The sequence below is a fragment of the Hypanus sabinus genome, chromosome X2, assembly GCF_030144855.1.
Source record: "Hypanus sabinus isolate sHypSab1 chromosome X2, sHypSab1.hap1, whole genome shotgun sequence".
Taxonomy (NCBI): Eukaryota; Metazoa; Chordata; class Chondrichthyes; order Myliobatiformes; family Dasyatidae; genus Hypanus; species Hypanus sabinus.
The window spans coordinates 3781935-3809452 of record NC_082739.1 but is presented as its reverse complement, the minus strand read 5'-3'; the positions used below and the strand labels follow the sequence as shown (position 1 = coordinate 3809452).

At 44.4% G+C, this 27518-nt stretch overlaps 2 protein-coding genes across 6 annotated transcripts in view; one reads left to right on the top strand and one right to left on the bottom strand.

The window, feature by feature from the left end:
• LOC132385096 (uncharacterized) overlaps positions 1-27518 on the bottom strand; it is a 175324-nt gene that overhangs the window by 61669 nt on the left and 86137 nt on the right. For 2 of the 3 annotated variants that reach the window (XR_009509076.1, XR_009509077.1), the window contains exon 1: positions 22975-27511. Coding sequence is in view for 1 of the 3 variants with exons in the window: in XM_059956834.1 (XP_059812817.1) it covers positions 22975-23091 (117 nt within the window). In the remaining 2 variants the exon portion in view is untranslated. Of the gene's footprint in view, positions 1-22974; positions 27512-27518 lie in introns of those variants that run through there. The other variant, XM_059956834.1, reaches the window with a different exon arrangement.
• dscaml1 (Down syndrome cell adhesion molecule like 1) overlaps positions 1-27518 on the top strand; it is a 676237-nt gene that overhangs the window by 633243 nt on the left and 15476 nt on the right. For 2 of the 3 annotated variants that reach the window (XM_059956821.1, XM_059956822.1), the window contains 2 exons: positions 4131-4161; positions 18389-18507. In XM_059956821.1, coding sequence (XP_059812804.1) covers positions 4131-4161; positions 18389-18507 — 150 coding nt within the window. The remainder of the gene's footprint in view (positions 1-4130; positions 4162-18388; positions 18508-27518) is intronic. The other variant, XR_009509068.1, reaches the window with a different exon arrangement.

The following is a 27518-nucleotide window of genomic DNA, read 5'->3' as shown; positions in this document are numbered from 1 at the left end:
TGATCAAGCACTGTCTCTTAGTGGAATAAAACTTGAATAAATTTTGCTCAATCTGCAACACACACAAAATATTGGGGGAACTCAGCAGGTCAGGCAACATCTATGGAAGAGAATGAACAATTGACATTTTGGGCCGAGACCCTTTGTTAGGATTGATGAGGAAAGGGAAAGACATCAGAATAAAAAGGTCAGAGGACAGGAAGTAGCCTCCTTTCCCTGCCCCCACCTTCTTTTCCTGTCTTGCTTTCCCCCCCCCCCACCCTCCTTTTCCAGTCCTTATGAAGGGTCTCAGCCTGAAACATCAACTGTTTATCTCTCTCCATAGATGTTACCTGACCTACTGAGTTCCTCCATCATTTTGTGTGTGTTACTCTGGATTTCCAACATCTGCAGAATCTCTTGTGTTTATTATTTGCTCATTCTGTGTTTTACATTTTGTTTGAAACTCCTTAGATGACTAATTATTTTCCAGTAATCCATCTCCCTGTGGTTTATGAATTGTGCATGGACCTGCCATGATTGTCAGTTTTATTTGCCTTGGCCATGCCAGGTGCACAGAGTGTGGATCCGGCTGAGGTTTAATTAGAGTCCAGTCTCTTTAAAGATTTGTTGCAGTCGTGCAGGTGGCAGAGAAAGCCCCCCCCCCGGGCAGATGGCAGCAATATGAGTTGGACAATCAGGAACGATGGCATGGAAAATTCCTGGAATCATTTATGTAACAGTTGGAAGTTTTGAAGGGAAGACAGCAGGTCTTTCCAAATGGATGAGCTGAAAAAATCTGAATAATCTTCATCCTGGACACCCCTACAATAAGAACCAAAAACTCTTGGTGGCTGCATTTGAACAAGATGCTTGTGAGATTGCACTTGGAATATTGTGTACAGTTTTAGTTGCCCTGTTTCTGGAAATTGGAATAATTGCAGAGAAGATTTATGTGGACGATGTCCTGAGATCGGCCTGGTTTGGACTTTATTCCTTGGAATGTAGGAGATGGAGGGCAAACCTTGTAGATGTATGGAACATATCGAGAGGAATAGCTACTGTAGTGTGAACATAGGTACATTGACTTTTTCTCAGAGAAGGGAAACTAAAAACTAAAAACCATTAGACATAGGAGCAAAATTAGGCCATTCAGCACCTTGGGCCTCCTCCGCCATTCCATCATGGATGAATTATCATCCCTCTCAACCCCATTCTCCTGCTTTCTTTTCATAATATTTAATGCCCTTACTATCAACCTCCACTTTAAATATACCCAATGACTTGATCTCTACAGCCATCTACAAACACTTTATGTACAATCAATCAATGTATATAAGCTATCTTATTTATTTATATTCATTGTGATCTTTTTATTATTGTATTCTTTATCTTATTGTGTATTTTGGTCTGCTTTGGATCCAAAGTAACAATTATTTCATTTTCCTTTGCACTTGTATACTGGAAATGACATTAAACGATCTTGAATCTTGAATGTCCTTGTATTCTGAGGCTATGTTCTCTGGTCCTTGACTCCCCTACAATAGGAAACATCTTCTCCACGTACACTCTATATAGGCCTATCTCTATTCAACAGGTTCCAATAAGATGGCCCTTTATTCCTTTAAATTCCAGGGAGTAGAGGCCAAGAGCAATCAAATGCTCCTCATACCTTAACCCTTTCATTCCTGGAATCATTCTCGTGAACCTCCTCTGGACCCTCTCCAATGTCAGCACATCCTTTCTTAGCTAAGAGGCCCAAAACTGCAAAAGTACAACCATCTTACAGACAGCAGCAGGAACTGAACTCCAGTCAGGGATTGCTGGCGCTGTACAGCTGGGCTACCATGCCATCCTGGTATTTCGCTCTGTATGTATGTATGCATGCATGCACAGGTCACTGTGAAGTTACCATTCATTGCCTGACCCTGACTGCCTTTGAGAAGGTGGCAGCCATTTCTCTTCTTGAACCACAATAGTCATTGAAGTGAAGATATTCCCTTCATGCTGTCAGAGAGTGATCCAGGATTTAGACCTAGAGGATCCATTCAGGATGGTTTCTGACTTGGAGGGGATGTCATACGTATTGGTGTACTTTTGGCCTTGTCCTTCCAAGTGGTTGATCTTGGGTTTGGAAAGTGTTGAGAAAGAAAGCCTGGCATTTTGTTACAGTGTATCTTGTAATATGGTACACTTACTGAAGCCTGAGTACTCAGACGCTGGTGGATTCTTTAAGACGATGTATTGTTGGCAAACAAAAAAGCTGCCAGGTCATGAATAGCATTGAACACTCATCTGACCAAAGATTGGCCCGTGTAATAGCACAAAACTGTACTTGCTTCTGTTAACTTTCAGATCTCAGCAATCCCAAGGTTCACATCAACCTCAGCAATTGCCTGCAGCTAAAACCTGCCATTATTGCCACCTAGTGCCATTTGCTCAATTTTCAGGGAACAGGAATAAAATCTCTCAGTGCCTCTGGTAAAAGAAGACTGGATACATTTATAGCCAACAAAGTTCTTATATTCTTGATGATGACTAGAATATACACTTCACAGGTTAAGACAGTATATGAGAGTAATGAGATCTTGCTGGGACAAAACATCATTAGCAGTGCTATTGCTGAACCCTGTGCGGACCTGGCCATTATAGAGAGGTGGGGATACAGGAAAGAGGGTTCAGAGGAAGATTACTAGAAGTTCTATAGAACGGGAGAATTTTAACTGCAGGGAAATGTTGGTTAATCTGAGGTCAGTTTCTTTGTAAATGAGAAATTGGCTGATTATTTATTGAGGCATGTCAAATAATGAGAGATCGAGATGGAATGAAAAGGGAAAACTGTGTTCCCTTATCCAGAGCTCAATAACTAAGGAGAGCAGAGATTTACAGTAATCATTAGAAGGAACTGAGATGAAGTGAAGGATTTATTTTTGTTCAGGGGTTTATGTGTCACTGGCTGAAAGGATAGTGGATGCAGAAGCCCTCTGCTCATCCTTGCGATAGAGGAAGAGATGGAAATTAAGATTAAGCTGGATAGCCTAGGTCGGCAGCAATGATCTGAATTCCCCACTTTCTGAACTATTAAATTTTAGTAGCTTCCTTCATGTTGCTTATTGGTTTCTTTCAACCAGTCATAAACTGGTGCCCAGTTCTTCCAATCTCCTGATGTTTCAACAGTGGCTCTCCCTCTCTTCCTCCCTCCCTCTCTCTCCCCCCCCCCCCCCCACGTCTCTCATACTTACTCTGTCCTTCTCTCTCTTCACCTCTCCCTCTCATTCTCTCTCACTCTCCCCCCCCCACACTCCTCCTAGCCCCAACTCCCAAACTTTGAATCACATTGCTCACATTAAATATCTGCTATGTGCACACCTCGCTGGAGCAGAGTGAAAACGGGGACACTCTAAGGCAAGTGGCAAGCAAGATGTGATGTTAAAGAACTGTTGATGTCTGAGGAAATGCAAATGATTTAAATGTCACAATGCATGGCTGGGGGAAGTTAGACAAGCAGCTGGCCGCTTGGCACTTTTGAGAGGAATCTGTCACTCAACCTTGCCAATCACTGCAGACAATTAATCTTTTCATCCTTTATTTTATTGGGAATCAGCACAGAATAGACCTTCCTGGCCCTTTGAGCTGCACTACCCAACAACCCTAGCCTAATCAGAGGACAATTTACAATGACCAATTAGTGTACTAACCTGTATGCCTTTGGTCTATGGGAGGAAACTGGAGCACCCAGAGGAAACCCACATGGTCACAGTGATAATGAACATGCCCCTTACAGGTAGCAGATATTGAACCCGGGTCTCTGGTACTGTAAAGCATTGTGCTAACCACTACACAATCATGCTACCACTTGCTTGGGTCACTGTTCAAATTGCAGAGCACTGGGGGACAGCTCTCCTACAGCTTTGTACAGAAGGGGAGGGAAAATCTCGCCTCTTTGTGCTGGTTGCCTAAACCTAATTGTAAGCAAAATGCACAAAATGCTGGAGCAACTCAGCCAGTCAGGCAACATTATGGATGGGAATAAACAGTTGGCATTTCGGCCTAATGCCCTTCCTTTCCAATCCTGATGAAGGGTCTTGGCCTCCAAAATCTACAGAATCTCTTGTGTTTATGAAATTAATTGTTTTGTTTTGATATTTCAGATGCGAAGAGCTTGGCAGAAATGCTGATTAGGTAAGATCTCTCGAATGTGGCAGACTGAACATGCTCTGATGTGGGACATCCGCAATCCAACCAATACACGGAGCAGTTTCACCCCAGGCCTCTTCAATTCAGACCTTCTGCTTCCGGTCTCTCCATACTCCAGTCACTGGTCACCCTGACTCTCCATACTCTGTCATGCCTCATACTGACTGTCACACCTTACCCAGGCCCTCCACACTCTAGTTCACTGGCTACCCTGACTTCCCACACTCTGACCCTCCACATGGTCATGCCCCACCCTGACTGTGTGCTCTCAATACAGAGTCATAGAAGAGTACAGCACAGAAACAGGCAGTCCCGCCCAACTAGTCCGTGCCAAGTGATTTAATCTGCCTACTCCCATCAACCTGCACGGGGACTATAGCTGTCCATACTCCTACCATCCATGTACCTAACCAAACTTCTCTTCAATGTTGAAATCAAGCTTGCATGTGTCACTTGCGCTGGCAACTCATTCCACACTCTCACAACCCTCTGAGTGAAGAAATTTTCCCTCATGTTCCCCTTAAACTGTTCACCTTTCACCCTTAACCCATGACCTCTGGTTGTAGTCCCATCCAACCTTAGTAGTAAAAGCCTGCTTGCATTTACCCTATCTATACACTTCATAATTTTTGTATAACTCACCCAAATCTACATTCCAAGGAATAAAGTCCTAACTTATTCAATCTTTCCATAGAACTCAGGTCCTCCAGTCCCGACAACATCCTTGTAAATTTTCTCTGTACTCTTTCAATATTATTTATAACTTTGGGAGAAAACCAAAACTGCACACAGTACTCCAAATTAGGCCTCACCAATGTCTTACACAAATTCAACATAACATCCCATCTCCTGTACTCAATACATTGATTTATGAAAGCCAATGTGCCAAAAGCTTTCTTTACAACCCTATCTACCAGTGACACTACTTTCAATGAATTATGGACCTGTATTCCCAGATCCCTCTGTTCTACCACAATCCTCAGTCTCACTGTGTAAGACCTACCCTGTCTGGTCCTCCCATCTCACATTTGTCTGCATTAAATCCCATTTGCCATTTTTCAGCCCATTGTTTCAGCTAGTCCAGATCCCACTGAAAGCTTTGATAGTTTTCCCTGCTATCCACTATTCCCCCAATTTTATGATCATCCGCAAATTTGCTGATCCCATTGACCACATTATCATTCAGATAGATAACAAACAACAGTCCTGGAGCACTGGTCACTGCGGCACGCCACAAGAGACAGGCCTCCAGTCAGAGAGGCAACTATCTACAATCACTCTGTGCCTTCTCCGCCAAAGCCAATATTTAATCCAATTGACTACCTTATCTGGAATACCGAACAACTGCACATTCTTGACCAACCACACATGCATGACCTTGTCAAATCCTTGCTAAGGTCCACATAGACAACATCCACTGCATCAACTTTGCTGGTAACTTCCTTGAAAAACTTGCTTGGTTAGGCATGTCCTACCATGTACAAAGTCATGCTGACTATCCCTAATCAGTCCCTGTCTTTCCAAATAGTCATATATCCGGTCCCTTAGAATGACTTCCAATAACTTTCCCACTGCTGATGTCAGGCTCACCAGCCTATAATTTCCTGGTTTATTCTTAGAGCCTTTCTTAAACGACAGAACAACCTTAACTATCCTCCACTCCTCTGGTACCTGATCCGTGCTGTTAGGGTCCCTGTAATTGCTGCACTTGCCTCCCATAGGGTCCGAGGGAACAACTTGTCAGGCCCTGGGGATTTATCCACCCTAATTAGCCTCAAGGCAGCAAACACCTCCTCCTCCATAATCTGTACGGGGTCCATGCCCTCGCTGCTGCTTTGCCTCACTTCTGTCCACTCTGTTCATCTCCTGACTAAATACAGATGCAAAAATATCCATTTACTGTCTCCCCCATCTCTTCTGACTCCACACATGGATTACCATACTGATCTTCCACAGGACCATTCTGTCCCTTGCAATCCTTTTAACATATCTGTTAACATACCCCTTGGGATCCTCCTTCACCTTGTCTGCTAGAGCAACCTCTTGCCTTCTTTTAGCCCGCCTGATTTCTTTCTTAAGTGTTTTCCTACATTTCTTATTGAATTGAATTGAATTTCAGTTTATTGTCATTTAGAAACCACAACTGCAATGCATTTAAAAATGAAACAATGTTCCTCCAGAATGATATCACAAAAGCACATGGCAAAACAGACTACACCAGAAATCCACATAACGTTTGGCAATCCCCAATCCAGAGTCCGGAGAGGCTGCTGCATATTAATATCGCGCTACCATCTTAGCACATTTCCCGGAAAGGAGCTCCAAACCCACCAGACAAAACAAGACTACCCAGACACATCAAGTCAGGAGACCATCTCTACCACCCAACAAACCAAAAACTAAAGCTACAAGACCTACACAAAACCACATAGTTACATATAGTTATAGTTAACATATAGTTTCAACAGTGCAAGCAATACCATCATTGATTAAAAAAAAACAGACCATGGGCACAGTAAAAATAGTCCAAAGATGTTAAAAGACTATAAGTTTGAAAGAAACCACCACACAGTTTCCACAAGTCCTCAGGGTCCCAATACTCCGTAAGTGCCTCATTTGTTCCTACCTGCCTATATCTGCTATGCACCTCCTCCTTTTTCTTAACCAGGGTCTCAATATCTATTGAAAACCAAGGTTCCCTAAACCTGTTATCCTTGCCTTATATTATGACAGGAACATACAAACTCTGTACTCTCAAAATTTTACTGTTAAAGTCCTCCTGTTTACCAAGTACATATTTTCTAGAAAACAGCCTGTCCCAATCCACACTTGCCAAATCCTTTTTGATACCATCAAATTTAGCCTTTCTCCAATTTAGAATCTCAACCCAAGGACCAGACCTGTCCTTTTCCATAACTACCTTGAAACTAATGGTATGATGATCACTAGTTGCAAAGTGTTCCTGTACACTAACTTCTGTCACCTGCCCTGTCTCATTCCCTAATAAGAGATCTAGTATCGCACTCTATGTACTTCTATGGAACTTCTATGTGCTGATTAAGGAAGCTCTCCTGAGCACATTTGACAAACTCTTTCCCAACCAGCCCTTTTACAGAGTGGGATTCCCACTCAATACGTGGAAAGTGTAAATCACCTACTATAACAACCTTATGTTTCTTACAACAGTCTGCAATCTCCCTGCACATTTGCTCCTCCAAATCCCGTGAATTGTTGGGTGGTCTGTAATATAATCCCATTAACATGCACATACCTTTCTTATTCCTTGGTTCTACCCATAATACCTCACTAGACAGGCTCTCCAGTCTGTCCTAACCAAGCACTGCCATGACATTTTCTCTGATTAGTAATACCAGTCCTCCCACTTTAATCCCTCCCGCTCTATCACATCTAAGACAAGGGAATCCTGAAACATTAAGTTACCAGTCCTGTCCCTCCTGCAACCAAGTCTCACAAATGGCTACAATGTAATAATTCCACGTGCTGATCCATGCCTTTCCTATGATACTCTTTGCATTGAACTATATGCAGTTCAGTACATTAGTCCTACCATCCTTAACCTTTTGATTCCTGACTTTATATGTAGGCTTAACAACTTCTCTCTCTCTCCCATCTGTTCTGGCACTCTGGTTCCCATCCCCCTGCAGCTCTAGTTTCAACCCCACCGTGCAGCACTAGCAAACTTTCCCACTGGGATATTAGTTTCCCTCCAGATCAGGAGAAAATCGTTCTTTCTGTACCCACCCCACCTTCCCTGGAAGAGAGCCCAATGATACAAAAATCTGAAACCCACCCTCCTACACCAACTCCTGAGTCAAGTGTTAAACTGTATAGTCTTCCTATTTCTGGCCTCACTAGCACGTGACACGGGTAGCAACCCTGAGATGAAAACCCTGAAGGTCCTGCCCTTTAGCTTACAGCTGAACTCAGTTTGCAGAATCTGGTCACTCTTCCTACCCATGTCATTGGTACTGACTTGAACCACAGCCTCTGACTGCTCACCCTCCCACTTAAGAATGCTAAGGACTCGATCCAAGATGTCCTGGACCCTGGCATCTAGGAATCTCATTCTCACCCACAGAACCTCCGTTTTTTTTTCTTAACTAATGAATTCCTCTATCACCACAGCTTGCTTCTTCTCCTCTCCCTTTCCTTCTGAGTTGCAGTGGCAGAGACCCGACCACTCTGACTTTCCTCTGTTAGGTCCAGCATAATCCAAAGTGCTGTACCTGTTGTTGAGGGGGATGGCTACACGGGTATTCTGCACTGGCTGTCTATCCCATTTCCCCCTCCTGACATGCACCTTGGGTGTAACTACTTCCCTGTATCAACCCTCAGCATACCAAATTATCAGGAGTGCATCCATTTTTAGCTACAACTTCTTAATCTACCGACAACCTCTGCCTCTCTTCACCAAAGCCTCGATGAGTCAAAGCCTTAACTACTCATTTCAACACTAACCCACTCACACAGTGGCTGCTCTGCTTAAACCTAATGGTACACGATCCAATGTCTTCTCCGGGAACTGTGGCGCAAAAGGAGTGCTGACTAGCCATGCTCATTCCTTTTAAGTTCTCTCTCCCTCTGTACAATTTGGTCTCTGCTGGGGATATTGGCACATAGAAAGTGCCAACTGCCCCTACCCACTAAACTCTCTATCCGTATACACTATTTTGTGTCTCCGCGGGAACTGTAGTGTGCAATTTGTATGAACTGTCTCCGTTTCTTTTAAAATCTCTCTCCCTCTACACAATCCAGTATCTCCTCGGAAATTTTGCGCAAACAGTGCTGACTGCCCCTGCTCACTTTTTTAAAAACTCAGTCTCCTTCTACCCAGTCTGGTGTCTCATCTAGACTGTGCCGAGCAAGATGTGATGACTCCTCCCTCGCTTCTTTTAACCTATCTCTCCCTCTACGCAACCCAGTGCCTCCTCAGGACAATGGCGCGTAGTAAGTGCCAACTGCTCCTAGTCACTTCTTTCAAGGTACTCTCTATTCCTTTACATAATCTGGTGTCTCCTTGGGACTATGGTGCGCAAAAGTGCCTGCCGCTAGCTTCTTCTAAACTCTCTCCCTATCTATAAAATCCGATGTCTCCTTGGGACTGTGGTGCGCAAAATATGCTGACTGCCTCCGCTCGCTTCTTTTAAACTCTCTCTCCCTCTACGCAGCCTGCTATCTACTCGGTATTGTGGTGCGCAAAAAAGTGCCAATTACATCCACGCGCTTCTTTTAATGTCTCTGTCTCTCTGCACAATCCTATGTCTCATGGGAATTGTGGTGCGCAAAAAGTGCCAACTGCAACCACTTGCTTCTTTTAAACTCTTTCTCTCTATCTATCTCTGCGCAATTCGGTGTCTCCTTGGGAACTGTGGAGCACAATAACTGCCAACTGCAACCACTCGCTTCTTTTACTCTCCCTCTCTATGCAATCAGGTGTCTCCTCGCGGCTGTAGTGCCAAAAAAAGTGCCGACTGCCCCCACTCGCCTATTTGAAACCCTCTCTTCTTCTGCGCAGCCCGGTGTATCTTCGGGAACTGTGGCACGTAAGATCTGCGAACTGTCCCCGCACACTTCCTTTAAATTGTCTATCCCTATACACAATGCGGTGTCTCCTCAGAAAACTGTGGCATGCAAAATATGCCGACTGCCCCCGCTTGCTTGTTGTAAACTCTCCGTCCGTCTACATAAACCGGTGTCTCTTGGTACTGTAGCGTGCAGAAATTGCTGACCGCCACTGCCGGCTTCTTTTAGGCTCTCTCCCTCTACACAAACCAGTGTCTGCTCGGGACTGCGGTGCGCAAAATGAGCCGATTGCTCCTCTTCACTTCATTCAAACTCTCTCTTGCTCCCACCGCAATCTGATGACTTGTCGGGACTGTGGTATGTAAAAAAAATGTCAACTGATCCCGCTCAATTCTTTTAAAGTCCCTCTCCCTCTATGAAATCAAACGAGTCCTTGGAAAATCTGTCGTGCAAACTGTGTCAACTGCTCCCACTCGCATCTTTTAAACTTTCTCCCTCGACACAATCCGGTGTCTCCTCGGGACTAAACTGTGCCAGCTGTACCCGCTCACTGCTTTTAAACTCTCCGTCCCTCTACGCATTTCGGTGTCTCTTCGGGACAGTGTCGCGCAAGAAGTGCCAACTGCCCCCCACTCGCTTCTTTTAAACCTTTTCTCCCTCTACGCAATCTGGTGCCACCTAGGGACTGCGGTGCGAAAAAAAGTTCTATTCTTTGAAAGTCTCTCCTCCTCTACGCAATCCGATATCTCCACGGGACTGTGGCACGGAAAATGTGCCAACTGCTGACTGCCCCGCTCGCTTCTTTTAAACTCTTTCTCCCTCTACACAATCTGGTGTATTCTCAGGACTATAGCGCAAAATGTGCCACCTAACCCCAATCGTTTCTTTTAAACTTTCCCTCCCTTTACGCAGTTCGTGAGTCTCATTGGGACAGTGTCGCGCAAGAGGTGCCAACTGCCTCTGCTGGCTTCTTTTAAACCCACTATGAAATCCAATGTCCTCAGAAAATGTGTCGTGTAAACTGCCAATTGTTCATATTTGCTTCTTTTAAACTTACGCCCTCTACACAATCCGGTATCTTTTCTGGATTATAGCATAAACTGTGCCAGCTGTACCAGCTCGCTTCCTTTAAACACTCCGTACCTCTATGCAATTCGGTGTCCCCTCGGGACTATAGCGCAAAATGTGCTGACTGTCCCCATTCATTCCTTTTAAACTTTCCCTCCCCTTATGCAATTCGGTGTCTCTTCGGGGCGGTGTCGGGCAAGAGATGCCAACTGCCTCTGCTCGCTTTTTAAAAACTCTTTCTCCCTCTACGCAGTCTGGTGTATTCTCAGGACTATAGCACAAAATGTGCCAACTGCTCCTGCAAACTATTGTCAAGCTTAAAACTCCATTGTTGCTCCCTCTACGCAATCTGGTGTCTCCTCGGGGAGAATGTGTCGACTGCCTCCATTCGCTTATTTTAAACTCTCTCTCCCTCTATGTAATCTGGTATCTCTTAGGAAAGCCGTGGTGTGTAAAATGTGCTGACTGCCCCCGCTTGCTTGTTTTAAGCTCTCCGTCCGTCTACATAATCCAGAGTCTCTTGGTACTGTAGGGTGCAAAAATTGCTGACCGCCACTGCTGGCTCTCTCCCTGTTCGCAAACCAGTGTCTACTCGGGAATGCGGTGCGCAAAATCAGCCGATTGCTCCTCTTCACTTCTTTCAAACTCTCTCTCTCACTCCCACCACAATCTGATGACTCGTCGGGACCATGGCATGCAAAAAAATGCCAACTGTTCCCGCTCACTTCTTTTAAACTCCCTCTCCCTCGACACAATCTGATGTCTCCTCGGGACTAAACTGTGCCAGCTGTACCCGCTCGCTGCTTTTAAACTCTCCGTCCCTCTACGCAGTTCAGTGTATTCTCGGATAGTGTCGTGCAAAAGGTACCAAATGCCCGCACTTGCTTCATTTAAACACTTTCTCCCTGTACGCAATCCGTGTCTAGTTCAGACTATAGCGCAAAATGTGCCACCTATCAGCCAATCGCTTCTCTTAAACTTTCCCCCCCTTTACGCAATTTGGTGTCTCCTCGGGACACTGTCACGCAAGAGGTGCCAACCGCCTTCGCTCGCTCTTTCAAGCTCTCTCTCCCACTATGCAATCTGGTGCCACCCAGGGACTGTGATGCAATCAAGTGCCGACTGCTTCCATTTGCTTCTTTGAAACTCACTCTTTCTCTCTCCGCAATACATTGCTTCCCTGTGCCAATTGCCCCAGCTTGATTCTTTAAAACTTTTTCCTGAACGCAATCTAAAGTCTCATTGGGAACAGTGGTATGTAAAATTGCTAACTGCCCAAGCACGCTTCTTTAAAACTCTCTCTAACTGTGCATTCTGGTATCTCCTCAGTACTATGGTGTGCAAAATATGCCTCCTGATCCACTGGTTTCTTTTACACTCTCTGTAACTGGTTGCAATCCGCTGACTCCTCTGAACTGTGGCGCACAGAAAGTTACGACTGCATCCGATCGCTTCTTTTAAGCTTTCTCTCCCTCTCCGAAATCCGGTGTCTCCGAGCGACTGTAGCACACAAAAAGAGCCAACTGTACCCAATCGCCTCTTTTAAACTCCGTCTCTCTCCACAATCCAGTTTCTCCAAGTGACTGTGGCGCACAAAAATTGCCAACTGCACCTGATCATTTCTTCCAAACTCTCTGTCTCTCTCCACAATCCGGTGTCTCCGAGTGACTGGCACACAAAAATTGCCAAATGCACCCAAGCGTTTCTTTTAAACTTTCTCTCTGTCTCCGCAATCTGATGTCTCTTGTGGACTGTGGCCTGATCGCCTCTTTTAAACTCTCTGTCCCTCTCTGCAATCCGGTGTCTCTTGTGGACTGTGGTGCACAAAAAGTAACAAATGCACCTGATTATTTCTTTTAAACTTTCTGTCCCTCGTCGCAACCCAGTTTCTCCAAGCGACTGTGGCGCACAAAAATTGCCAACAGCACTTGATCACTTCTTTTAAACTCTCCGTCTCTCTCCACAATCCAGTGTCTCTTGTGGACTGTGGCACACAAAAATTGCCAACTGCACCCGATCGCTTCTTTTAAACTCTGTCTCTCTCCGCAATCCGGTGTCTCTTGTGGACTGTGGCGCAAAAAAGTGCCGACTGCACCTGATCGTTTCTTTTAAAATTTCTGTCCCTCATGGCAACCCAGTTTCTCCAAGCGACTGTGGCGCACAAAAATTGCCAACTGCACCTGATCGCTTCTTTTAAACTCTCTGTCTCTCTCCACAATCCAGTGTTTCCTCACAACAGTGGCGCACAAAAATTGCCAATTGCACCCGATCGCTTCTTTTAAACTCTCTGTCCCTCTCCGCAATCCGGTGTCTCCTCATGACTGTGGCACACAAAAATTGCCAACTGCACCCGATCGCTTCTTTTAAACTCTCCGTCACTCTCCACAATCCGGTGTCTCCTCACGACTGTGGCACACAAAAATTGCCAACTGCACCCGATCGCTTCTTTTAAACTCTCTGTCTCTCTCCGCAATCTGGTGTCTCTTGTGGACTGTGGCGCACAAAAAGTGTCGACTGCACCTGATCGTTTCTTTTAAACTTTCTGTCACTCATGGCAACCCAGTTTCTCCAAGCGACTGTGGCGCACAAAAATTGCCAACTGCACCTGATCGCTTCTTTTAAACTCTCTGTCTCTCTCCACAATCCAGCGTTTCATCACAACTGTGGCGCACAAAAATTGCCAACTGCACCTGATCGCTTCTTTTAAACTCTCTGTCCCTCTCTGCAATCCAGTGTCTCTTGTGGACTGTGGCGCACAAAAAGTACCAAATGCACCTGATCATTTCTTTTAAACTTTCTGTCCCTCGTCACAACCCAGTGTCTCCTAACGACTGTGGCACACAAAAATTGCCAACTGCACCCGATCGCTTCTTTTAAACTCTCTGTCCCTCTCCGCAATCCGGTGTCTCTTGTGGACTGTGGCGCACAAAAATTGCCAACTGCACCCGATCGCTTCTTTTAAACTCTCTGTCCCTCTCCGCAATCCGGTGTCTCTTGTGGACTGTGGCGCACAAAAATTGCCAACTGCACCCGATCGCTTCTTTTAAACTCTCTGTCCCTCTCCGCAATCCGGTGTCTCTTGTGGACTGTGGCACACAAAAATTTACAATTGCACCTGATCGCTTCCTTTAAACTCTCTGTCTCCACAATCCAGTGTTTCCTCACAACTGTGGCGCACAAAAATTGCCAACTGCACCCGATCGCTTCTTTTAAACTCTCTGTCTCTCTCCACAATCCAGTGTTTCCTCACAACTGTGGCGCACAAAAATTGCCAACTGCACCCGATCGCTTCTTTTAAACTCTCCGTCTCACTCCACAATCCAGTGTCTCCTCATGACTGTGGAGCACAAAAATTGCCAACTGCACCCGATCGCTTCTTTTAAACTCTCTGTCCCTCTCCACAATCCAGTGTCTCTTGTGGACTGTGGTGCACAAAAAGTACCAAATGCACCTGATCATTTCTTTTAAACTTTCTGTCCCTCGTCACAACCCAGTGTCTCCTAACGACTGTGGCACACAAAAATTGCCAACTGCACCTGATCGCTTCTTTTAAACTCTCTGTCTCTCTCCGCAATCCAGTGTCTCTTGTGGACTGTGGCGCACAAAAAGTACCAAATGCACCTGATCATTTCTTTTAAACTTTCTGTCCCTCGTCTCAATCCAGTGTCTCCTCACGACTGTGGCGCACAAAAAATTGCAATCTGCACCCGAACGCTTCTTTTATACTCTCTGTCCCTCTCCGCAATCCGGTGTCTCTTGTGGAATGTGGCGCACAAAAAGTACCAAATGCACCTGATCATTTCTTTTAAACTTTCTGTCCCTTGTTGGAACCCAGTTTCTCCAAGCGACTGTGCCGCACAAAAATTGCCAACTGCACTCGATCTCTTTGTTTAAACTCTCTGTCCCTCTTTGCAATCCGGTGTCTCTTGTGGAATGTGGCGCAAAAAAATTGCCAACTGCACCTGATCATTTCTTCTAAACTCTCTGTCTCTCTCCACAATCCGGTGTCTCCGAGTGACTGGCACACAAAAATTGCCAAATGCACCCAAGCGTTTCTTTTAAACTTTCTCTCTGTCTCCGCAATCTGATGTCTCTTGTGGACTGTGGCGCAGAAAAAGTGCCGACTGCACCTGATCATTTCTTTTAAACTTTCTGTCCCTTGTCGCAACCCAGTTTCTCCAAGCGATTGTGGCACACAAAAATTGCCAACTGCACTTGATCTCTTCGTTTAAACTCTCTGTCCCTCTCCGCAATCCGGTGTCTCCTCACGACTGTGGCACACAAAAATTGCCAACTGCACCCGATCGCTTCTTTTAAACTCTCTGTCCCTCTCCGCAATCCGGTGTCTCTTGTGGACTGTGGCGCACAAAAAGTACCAAATGCATCTGATCATTTCTTTTAAACTTTCTGTCCCTTGTTGGAACCCAGTTTCTCCAAGCGACTGTGCCGCACAAAAATTGCCAACTGCACTTGATCTCTTCGTTTAAACTCTCTGTCTCTCTCCACAATCCAGTGTCTCTTGTGGACTGTGGTGCACAAAAATTGCCAACTGCACCCGATCGCTTCTTTTAAACTCTCTGTCCCTCTCCGCAATCCGGTGTCTCTTGTGGACTGTGGTGCACAAAAATTGCCAACTGCACCCGATCGCTTCTTTTAAACTCTCTGTCCCTCTCCGCAATCCGGTGTCTCTTGTGGACTGTGGCGCACAAAAAGTACCAAATGCACCTGATCATTTCTTTTAAACTTTCTGTCCCTCGTCTCAATCCAGTGTCTCCTCACGACTGTGGCGCACAAAAAATTGCCAACTGCACCCGAATGCTTCTTTTATACTCTCTGTCCCTCTCCGCAATCCGGTGTCTCTTGTGGACTGTGGCGCAAAAAAAGTACCAAATGCATCTGATCATTTCTTTTAAACTTTCTGTCCCTTGTTGGAACCCAGTTTCTCCAAGCGACTGTGCCGCACAAAAATTGCCAACTGCACTTGATCTCTTCATTTAAACTCTCTGTCTCTCTCCACAATCCGGTGTCTCTTGTGGAATGTGGCGCAAAAAAAGTACCAAATGCATCTGATCATTTCTTTTAAACTTTCTGTCCCTTGTTGGAACCCAGTTTCTCCAAGCGACTGTGCCGCACAAAAATTGCCAACTGCACTCGATCTCTTTGTTTAAACTCTCTGTCCCTCTCCGCAATCCGGTGTCTCTTGTGGAATGTGGCGCAAAAAAATTGCCAACTGCACCTGATCATTTCTTCTAAACTCTCTGTCTCTCTCCACAATCCGGTGTCTCCGAGTGACTGGCACACAAAAATTGCCAAATGCACCCAAGCGTTTCTTTTAAACTTTCTCTCTGTCTCCGCAATCTGATGTCTCTTGTGGACTGTGGCGCAGAAAAAGTGCCGACTGCATCTGATCATCTCTTTTAAACTTTCTGTCCCTTGTCGCAACCCAGTTTCTCCAAGCAATTGTGGCGCACAAAAATTGCCAACTGCACTTGATCTCTTCGTTTAAACTCTCTGTCCCTCTCCGCAATCCGGTGTCTCCTCACGACTGTGGCACACAAAAATTGCCAACTGCACCCGATCGCTTCTTTTAAACTCTCTGTCCCTCTCCACAATCCGGTGTCTCTTGTGGACTGTGGCGCACAAAAAGTACCAAATGCACCTGATCATTTCTTTTAAACTTTCTGTCCCTCGTCACAACCCAGTGTCTCCTAACGACTGTGGCACACAAAAATTGCCAACTGCACCCGATCGCTTCTTTTAAACTCTCTGTCCCTCTCCACAATCCAGTGTCTCTTGTGGACTGTGGTGCACAAAAATTGCCAACTGCACCCGATCGCTTCTTTTAAACTCTCTGTCCCTCTCCGCAATCCGGTGGCTCTTGTGGACTGTGGCGCACAAAAATTTACAATTGCACCTGATCGCTTCCTTTAAACTCTCTGTCTCTCTCCACAATCCAGTGTTTCCTCACAACTGTGGCGCACAAAAATTGCCAACTGCACCCGATCGCTTCTTTTAAACTCTCTGTCTCTCTCCACAATCCAGTGTTTCCTCACAACTGTGGCGCACAAAAATTGCCAACTGCATCCGATCGCTTCTTTTAAACTCTCCGTCTCACTCCACAATCCAGTGTCTCCTCATGACTGTGGAGCACAAAAATTGCCAACTGCACCCGATCGCTTCTTTTAAACTTTCTGTCTCTCTCCGCAATCCAGTGTCTCTTGTGGACTGTGGCGCACAAAAAGTACCAAATGCACCTGATCATTTCTTTTAAACTTTCTGTCCCTCGTCGCAACCCAATGTCTCCTCACGACTGCGGCGCACAACAATTGCCAACTGCACCTGATCGCTTCCTTTAAACTCTCCGACTCTCTCCACAATCCAGTGTCTCCTCACGACTGTGGCGCACAAAAATTGCCAACTGCACTTGATCTCTTCGTTTAAACTCTCTGCCCTCTCTGCAATCCAGTGTCTCTTGTGGACTGTGGTGCACAAAAATTGCCAACTGCACTTGATCTCTTCGTTTATACTCTCTGTCCCTCTCTGCAATCCGGTGTCTCTTGTGGACTGTGGCGCACAAAAAGTGCCGACTGCACCTGATCATTTCTTTTAAACTCTCTGTCCCTCTCCACAATCCAGTGTCTCTTGTGGACTGTGGTGCACAAAAATTGCCAACTGCACCTGATCGCTTCTTTTAAACTCTCTGTCCCTCTCCGCAATCCGGTGTCTCTTGTGGACTGTGGTGCACAAAAATTGCCAACTGCACTTGATCTCTTCGTTTAAACTCTCTGTCTCTCTCCACAATCCAGTGTCTCCGAGTGACTGGCACACAAAAATTGCCAAATGCACCCAAGCGTCTCTTTTAAACTTTCTCTCTGTCTCCGCAATCTGATGTCTCTTGTGGACTGTGGCCTGATCACCTCTTTTAAACTCTCTGTCCCTCTCTGCAATCCGGTGTCTCCTCACGACTGTGGCGCACAAAAATTGCCAACTGCACCCGATTGCTTCTTTTAAACTCTTTGTCCCTCTCCGCAATCCGGTGTCTCCTCACGACTGTGGCGCGCAAAATGTGCCGACTGCCTCAACTCGCTCACACCGTAGAAGCATAGAGGTCTGGACTAGGAGTGTTAACCAATTCCTATTTTCAAAATATGACTGTATTTGCTTCCTTGATACCCTAATAATGCTGAGGCAGACAACTAACTGACACCGGTGGCTGTCTAGTTTCTCCTTGATCTTCTTTGTGAGTGTATTTTAGTGTTGCCCACAAGGCAGCAGGATTGTATCTGAGATTAGTGTAATGCGGGGTTCTTTGTCCTTTTATTTAATAAGGCTCATACTGAGTGCTGTGAGCATTGCTGGTAAGTTGGGAGTTTATTGTCCATTGCTTTACAGGGGTCATATTTGTGATCTACGTCTTGGATATGTTATTACTTGGTGTTCATTAAGATCCTATTTCTTTGCAAATATTTAACTTTAAATTTATCAGATTTTGTTTCCTAACACTCCAATGTTGTGTTTTTGGATGTGTTTTGCCAAACATTCTATCCAAGTAATTTTTGTTTTTCAAATTATAGAATAGTGAAATGTTTTTTGATTGCAGTAAGAATAACCGAAGCTTCGATACTCCAGTGAAAGGGCAGCCTCAGGGACCCCGGCTTCACATCGACATCCCAAGAGTCCAGTTGCTGATAGAGGACAAGGAGGGAATTAAACAACTGGGTAGGTGGTACAGAGTGCTAGAGTTCAAAGTCTGTAACAAGCTCCTAGTAATAGGTAGGACAAGATTACTGCTCTAGTTGTACAAAATTATGAGGGGTATAGTCCAGGTCAATACAAGCAGACTTTTTCCACTGAGCTTGTGTGAGACTAGATCTAGAAGTCATGGGTTATGGGTGAAATATTTAAGTGGAACCTGAACAGAAACTTCTTCACTCAAAGGGTGGTGCGAGTGTGGAGTGAGCTGCCAGCTTAAGTGATGAATGTAGGTTTGATTTCAACAACAAAGAGAAATTCGGATGGAGAGCTATGCCTGTAGGTGCAGATCAATGGGACTAGGCAGAATAATCATTTGGCATGGACTAGATGGACTTGAAGGGCTTATTTCTGTGATGTTCTATGTCTTTCTAACAGGTACAGAAATGTACCACTTCCTCCCCAGACCTTTCAAGGTGGTTGTGGTCAATCTGTGATATATGTCAACATACTAATTACAGTTGTGTTGTAGATAGAAGCCATTCAATCCATCAAAAATGATCAGTGCAGTCCAATTCAACAAAATGTCTATGGATCACAGCTCCTCAGGTCTTTCCTCCAGGAGCTCTGCTTTCATCCCACATCACCATCAGGCCATAAGATATAGGAGCAAAGTTAGGCCATTTGGCCCAACGAATCTGCTCCGCCATTTCATCATGGCTGATCAAATTTTCCTCTCAGCCCCAATCTCCTGTCTTCTCCACATATCCCCTCATGCCCTGACCAGTCAAGAATCAATCAGCCTCTGCTTTAAATATACATACAGACTTGGCCTCCACAGCTGCCAATGGCAAAGAATTCCACAGATTCACCACTTTCCAGCTAAAGAAATTCCTCCTCATCTCCATTCTAAAAGGATGCCCCTCTATTATGAGTCCATATCCTCTGGCCTTAGACTCTCCCATCACAGGAAACATCCTCTCCACTTCCACTCTATCGAGGCCTTTCACCATTTGATAGGTTTCAATGAGGTCAGCCTTCATTCTTCTGAATTCTAGTGAATACAGACCCAGAGCCATCAAATGACAAGCCATTTTCATTTTCGTGAACCTCTTTTGAATCCTCTTCAGTTTCAGCACATCCTTTCAAAAATAAGGGGCCCAAAATTGCTCTCAATACTCCAAGTGAGACCTCACCAGTGCATTATAAAGTCTCAACATTGCTAACATCACATTTGCCTTCCTCACCACAGACTCAACCTGCAAATTAACCTTTAGGGAATCCCGTATAAGGACTCACAAGTCCCTTTGCACCTCCGTTTTTTTAAATTTTCGCTCCAGTTAGAAAATAGTCAACCTTTTCATTTCTTCTACCAAAGTGCATGACCATTCACTTCCCAATTCCTAACACTGTCATTTCTGTGTCTATTCTCCTAATCTGTTTACTCTCTACTTTCTGAAAACTACCTGCCCCTCTACCTAACTTCATATTGTCTGCAAACTTTGCAGCAAAGCCATCAATTCCATTGCCCAAATCATTCATATATAACTTACAAAGAATCGATCCCAACACAGACCCATGTGGAACTCCACTAATCACCGGCAGCCAATCAGAAAAGGCTCCCTTTCTTCCTGTCAATTCCTGATTGACAGGAGGCTCTTTTTGCTTCTTGTCAATCAGCCACTGTTTTATCCATACTAGAATCTTTCCTGTAATACCATGGGCTTGTAGCTTGTTAAGCAGTCTCATGTGTGGCACCTTGTCAAAGGCCTTCTGAAAATCCAAGTATACAACATCAACCAATTCTCCTTTGTCTATCCTGCTTGTTATTTCTTCGAAGAATTCCAACAGGCAAGATTTCCCCTTGAGGAAACCATGCTGACTACAGCCTCTTTTATCATGTGTCTCCAGTTACCTTGATACCTCATCCTTATCAATCGACTCCAATATCTTCCCAACCACTGAGGTCAGACTAACTTGCCTATAGTCTCCTTTCTTCTTCCTCACCCCCTTCTTAAAGAGTGGAGTGACATTTACAATTTTCCAGTCTTCCTGAACCATTCCAGAATCTAGTGATTCTTGGAAGATCATTACCAATGCCTCAACAATCTCTTCAGCCTCCTCTTTCAGAACCCTGGGGTGTAAACCATCTGGTCCAGGTGACATCTTACTTCAGACCATCACACAGGATGTGGGGATAGAAGATCAAATGGCCAAGATAATATGCCCCTATTCTGTAGGTCAGTGAGAGAATTTGGGGGAAAGTTAATGGAAATGTGAAGAGTATATATTACGTGGAAAAGTTAGTAGAGGAATGATACAGAATATCATAGCGCAGTAAAGGCACTTCTGCCCCCAATGTGATGCTGACCTTTTAAACTACTCTAAGATCAATGTTACTACTTCCATCCCACACAACCCTCCATTTTTCTATCATCCACGTGCCTACTTAAGAATCTCTTAAATGTCCCTGATCTATCTGACAGCTCGTTTCATGCACTCACCACTCTCTGTGTAAAGAAGCCTACCTCTCACATATCCCCACTTATATTTTCCGCCAACTATCTTAAAATTATGCTCTCTTGTATTAGTCATGAGGCGTGGGATAAGTGGAACCTTGGCTGTTTGGATAAAAAATTGGCTTAAAGGAAGAAAGCAGAGGGTAGTTGTGGAAGGAAAGCATTCTGCCTAGAGGTCGGTGACTAGTGGAGTGCCGCAGGGATCTGTCTTGGGATCCCTGCTATTTGTGATTTTTATAACTGACCTGGATGAAGAGGTGGAAGGATGGGTGATTAAGTTTGCGGATGACACGAAGATTGGAGGAGTTGTGGATAGAGCTGTAGGTTGTCGAAGGTAACAAGAGGATGTAGACAGGCTGCAAAGTTGGGCAGAAAAATGGCAGATGGAGTTCAATCCAGACAAGTATGAGGCGATGCATTTTGGAAGGAAAAACCAGAAGACTGAGTACAGGATTAATGGTCAGTTACTTCAGAGTTTAGATGCACAAAGGGACCTTGGGGTTCAAATCCATACATCCCTCAAGGTCGCTGCACAGGTTGATAGAGTAGTTAAGAAGGCCTATGGGATGCTAGGCTTCATTAACAGGGGGATTGAGTCTCGGCCCGTAACATCGACAGTGCTTCTCCCTATAGATGCTGCCTGGCCTGCTGTGTTCCACTTTCTGAGAAGTAGGGTTAACTGGAGTTAAAGTGCGATCCAGCAATAACCTTATTAAATGGGGGAACAAACCCTGGAGATTAATGGGTTTGCCATTGTTACATAAGATATTCCTACTCAATGGCCTACTCTACTAGAATACACTGCTCCACATTGTAGGAGGGGTCATGTCATACAAACTTGGTTGAGTTTTTTTTGAGATGGTGACAAAGATGATTGATAAGGGTAAGACAATAGTAAGCTGGTCCAAAAGGCATATGGGATCCATGGAGATTTGGTAGACTGGATTCAAAGTTGTTTTTGCTGTAGGAAACAGACACTAATGATGGAGGGATGTTGTTCTGACTTCAAGTGTATGATCAGTAGTGTTTTGCAAGGATCAGTACTAGGAGCCTTGTTTGTGTTTGTGATTACATATAAATGATTTGGACAAAAATGTAGATGGGCTGATTAGTAAACTTGCAGATGACACAAAAAGTGTCATTCAAAAAGGGAATGACAAGATGGCGTCAGCAATAAACGGCAACATCCCGCAGAGGGCTCGCTAAATTTACTTCTACAGCTGAGCTGCAGTCAATTGCAGCCTGTCATTTCCATTGTGATTATGTCATTTTGGGCTGACTGAGTGATCTAGTGCTTTTGCTATCTCCTGTAGAATTTGTGAGGTGCAGCCGTTATTTCTGAATGACGGCACACAAACCCGTGGTCAGCCTCCAGTATTTCCCTCCAATTAAAGTGTTGAGCAAGTTTGAAATTGATGGGGGCAAAAGTGGGTGTTCAGAGCCATTTGACCGGTTTCCCTCTTGCTGCTGCCGGAGGAAGGTGCACACTTGATCACCTCGACACAGCTTATGGCTATGGGACTCTTTGGGGGTTGGGGGGGACCCTGTGTTTGGAAGTTTAATGTCCTCAGCACTGAATGTGCTCTGCAGTTGTGAACTCATTTTTGGAGGACTCTGGTTCATGGGTTTCTGGTTACACTGGACAACAAAGATTTTGCTTCCTGAATACTTTTGAGTGTATCTTATGAATTTGGGGCTGCTGATCATGAAAATCACCATGAAATTTCCCTATCTCGCACCATTTTTCTGAACTTGCCTATATTTGTTCTTTCAATTAAAATGTTGCCCACAATATAAACTGAAAAGCTTTCTATCTTGTCCAGGCATGCCTGGGTATGCTTAGGCAGAGCAGGTTTTATAAAGACTATAAAAGCATCACGCACACACTGTTCTATACATTGCGTTTACATGTATATCTGTTTGCAGTCACGTTGATGCACATGCTCTACGCGCATAGCATATTGTGTGTACTCACAATCAGCATCAGCGCTGGAGTCTGGAGTGAAGGCTCCTGAGTTCAAATCCAAGTCGGGCCACCCCCTGAGCATGCTTTCCATCTGTGCCGGGTTGAGCGTCGAGCTAGCCACTCGGCCTCGTAAAAAAAAAACAAGGGTCGAGTCAGGAATGTTCATATCGTGACCCGGTTAATCCGAAAGGAGACCAATCCTGACACCACACGCCAGACAAGAATGGCTGACTGTCTGGTGTGACAAGCTATGAAAAATGAACATTATAATAATGTAATTGTATTTTCAGTATTATTTGTGATAACAAAATGTCTCGCCAATGTTGCAACAGCTGCGATACTTTCTGTTATATTTGTGGTGAGTATACACTTAAATTTCAACGATGGAGCATGACTCCTCTTATTAAGAAAGCCATGAGCTCTACTGTGGGTGTAAAATTGGCGACCAAGACAAAGCCTGGGCTCCTCACATTTTTTGCGCAACATGCACGGTTGATCTTAGAGCTCAGCTCAGAGGTACTTGGAGATCAATGCCGTTTGCTGTCCTGATGATATGGCGAGAGCAGAAGGATCATGTGACAGACTGCTCCTTCTGCCTGACCAGTGTGTCTGGTTTCTCTGAAATCCATTGAATACCCCAATCTCCCTTCAGCCACGAGACCTGCATCGCGTGACGATAGTCTTTCAGGACCAGAGCCACCAGAGACATGGAGTCTAGAGGGGGCAGACGAAAATGCCACAATGCACAAGGCAGCAATGAAAAACAACACTGATACTGATACAGATTGTGAACCCTTTATGTTGAGTGAGCCTCATCTGATAACTAAATCTGAGTTAAATGACCTGGTCAGAGACTTGGGTTTGTCAAAGGCAAAAACAGAATTACTGGGTTCAAGGCTGCAAGGATGGAACCTGCTGTCACCAGGCACAAAAATCTCCATCTTTCATAGTCGCCAAGAAGATTTGACACAACTCTTTGGTCAGGTTGATAATTTATGACGTTAATGGCCTTTTCACTGCTTTGGGTTGCCTGTATGGCCCACAGCAATGCCATTTTTTTAATTGATTCTTCAATGTTAAGCCTGAAAGCTGTGCTGCTACAGAACGGCAGTGTCCACCTTTTGATACCCGTTGGCTGAGCCGTACACATGAAAGAAAACCACTGAAATCCGGGCGCCTTGTCGAAACACATACAGCACAACAACTACAACTGGAACATCTACGGTGATCTGAAAATAATAGTGCTGCTACTAGGAGTACTGTTGTTTATTTGTGAATCAGACATCCATTCTAAAGAATCTCTTTACATTAAAAACAATTGGCCACTCCATAAGCAGTTGGTTCCAGGGCAGAAAAGTGTGGCATGTAAGCCACTTTTAAAACCAACAAAGATAATTTTGCCCACTGTTCATATAAAACTGAGGATTGTGAAAAATTTTGTGAAAGCAATGGACAAGAAAGGTGAAGGATTTTGATATTTGAGGAAGATGTTTCTCAGAATAACTGATGCCAAGATTAAGGAAGGCATTTTTTTGATGGTCCACAAACCAAACATCAATGACAGGCAATTCGAAGAGCTTCTAGTGGGACCGGAGAAAATCGCATGGAAGGCATTCAAGGATGTTGTTGAGAATTTTCTTGCCAACTACAGAGCACCAAACTACGTGCAGCTGGTTGACAACATGCTTCAAGCATACAAGACCATGAAGTGCAACATGTCACTAAAGATTCATTTTCTGCATTCCCATGTAGACATCTTCCCTGCAACTCTTGGAGCTGTCAGTGATGAGCACAGTGAAATGTTTCACCAGGACATTGAGTTCATGTAGAAACTGTATCGGGACAACTGGAATCTGTCAATACTGGCTGATTATTGTTGGACACTTAGGTGAGAAGCCTCAGACACGGAGTACAAATGAAAATCATCAACAAAATATATTTAGCTCAGTTGAAGTATTTAAAGTGTCAATACCGTTATGCAATTCAATGCATTATATTCAATAAAAGTTAATATTGTGTTTCTCCAAATTCTTATGTGATATAAATAGTCTGAAATTATATTTGTGTTCAGCTTCAAGCAGTCTATCATAAACACAGAATATTTCTGAGGAAGCAACACTTTTGAAAAAATTCGCTGTCCAGTGTTACTCCTAATTTGCAGTTGCGCGATTTGATCGAGGCGATTTAGTGCGGAACTGGCTCTGCAGCTGAGGCCTGCAGTTGTCGACACAGCGCTAAACTGACAGACTCAGTGACTGTGGCTCCTGGACCAATTCAGGGACTCTGCTGTTGATGTTTAATATTCTGTATGTTATTTGCTCTCTCTTTGCTATTTATGTGATTTGTTCTTTTTTTGCGCGTTGGTTGTTTGATGTTTTCTTTAAACAAGTTCCATGGTGTTTCTTTGTTTTGTGGGTGTCTGCGGGAGGACGAATCTCAGGGTTGTAGACTGTATATGCACTTTGATAATAAATGTACTTTGAAATGTGGAGAAGTGAAGAAGATATGAATAGTGAGGAAGATTGCCGAAGGATAGAGTAAGATATAAACCAGTTGGTAATGTGGGCAGAGAAATGGCAGGTGGAGTTTATTCCAGACAAATAAACATGTGGTGTTGTACCTTGAGAGGTAAGATGTAGGAGTAAGGTTTACAATAAATGCCAGGACCCTTAGGAGCACTGATGGACAGAGGGATCTCGATCCAGGTCTATGCTTGTAAAGAAGACATTCTGCACACTTAGCTTCAGCAGTTGGAACACTGAGTATAAAAGTCATTGAGTTATATTGCAACTGTATAAAACTTTGATTGGGCCACACTTGGAGTATTGTGTGCAATTCTGGTTGCCACATTACAGGAAGGATATGCAGACTTTGAAGAAAATGCAGAAGAGGTTCATCAGGATGCTGCCTGGATTAGGAGAAGTTGCACTATTGGCTCAGGAGTTTCTGAGGCTGAGAGGACGAATCTTTCTCTGGGTAGAAATATCGAAAAAATGGAGTGTATAGCTTTAAAGTGAGGGAGGGAATATTTAAAGGAGATTTATATGGCATTTTTTACACAATGTGGCAGTTACATGGAACATGCCATCTGGGGAGGTGGTGGCAGCAATGGTTAAGAGGCACTTGGACATCAACAGGCAGGGAAATGGCTGGATACAGACCCTGTGCAGGTAGTCGGGGTTGTTTTAAATTATGATACAAGTAAATAAAGTGTGATTGAGGAACGAGTGTGAGTTTTTAGAGTTCTGTTAATCGGTGACAACAGACCTTGCACATTCTCCCTGTGCCCTGCAGGTGTTGCTTCCTTGTCCTCTGTCCATTTCCCTCCACAGATGCTGCCTGACCTACTGAGTTCCTCCTGAACATGGTGTTCATCTTGAAATGAGCTGGCCAATTAGCATAAAGATGAGGAAGCATTTATTTGTACGGTGGGGAGTGTAAACTTGGAGCCCTCTCCTGTAGGGGTTGGATTGGGAAGAGGGCAGGGGTTGGGATGTTATGTCAACTGAAACATCAAAGACTTGAATCAATAGATCTTTGGCAGCGAAGTTTATGGTACAAAGGTGGACTTGGGGCATGAAGCAATTCAGATCTAAATACCTTACAGAACAATGAACAATACCAAGGAGATACGAGACCTACTGCTGTTCCTATCTTCCTGCCGTAAAAATAACATACACAGTTTTCCAAATGGTCAATATCCGTAACTGCTAGATAGTTTTGTATAAATGCCATTTCTCTGTTCAGCACTTCAGAACATTTTGGTGACAGGGGCCAGACTGTGCTTGTTCACAAGTAACTGAAATGTGATTGAGGAACAAGTGTGAGTTTTCAGAGTCCAGTTAATCGGCGATGACACCACTCTTCCTTGAGAGCCTGCGGTTTCATTCTCGACCAACCACACTTTGGTGAGACCTTCCTCTGTGAGTGGCAATATTCTTCACATTTTTTGTGTCTTCTTTCCATAGAAGGTACTGGTGAGGCCTCACCTAGAGTACTATGTACAGTTCTGATCTCCTTACTTAAGAAAAGATGTACTGGCTTTGGAGGTGTTGCAGAGGAGATTCACCAGGTTGATTCTGGAGATGAGATGGTTAACCTCATAGCAGGGTTGAAGGGGAAGTTAAGCATGGGAGGTACAGGATATGTGGATGGGACAGATGAAGAGGCGTGAGCACAGAGATAAGGAGTTGAGTTGTCTGGGACTATACCTGCTGAAATTCTGAAGAATGAGAGGGGAACTTTATGAAACATAAAATTATGTAAGAAATAGATGAGATAGAGACTGGAAATTTGTTTCCACAGGTAGGTGAGACTAGAACTAGGAGACACAGACTCAAGATTCAAGGAATATAGGTTTAAGATGGAGATGAGAAGAAACTGCTTTGTCCAGAGAGTAATAAATCTGAAGCGTTCTCTGCCCAGGGAAACTGTAGAGACAAATTAAGTTGAGTTAAGACACAGCGACATAGATTCTTCCATAATAGGGAAATTAGGGGTGATGGAGAAAAGGCAGGTAGGTGGAGTTGAGTCGACAACCAGATAAGCCATGA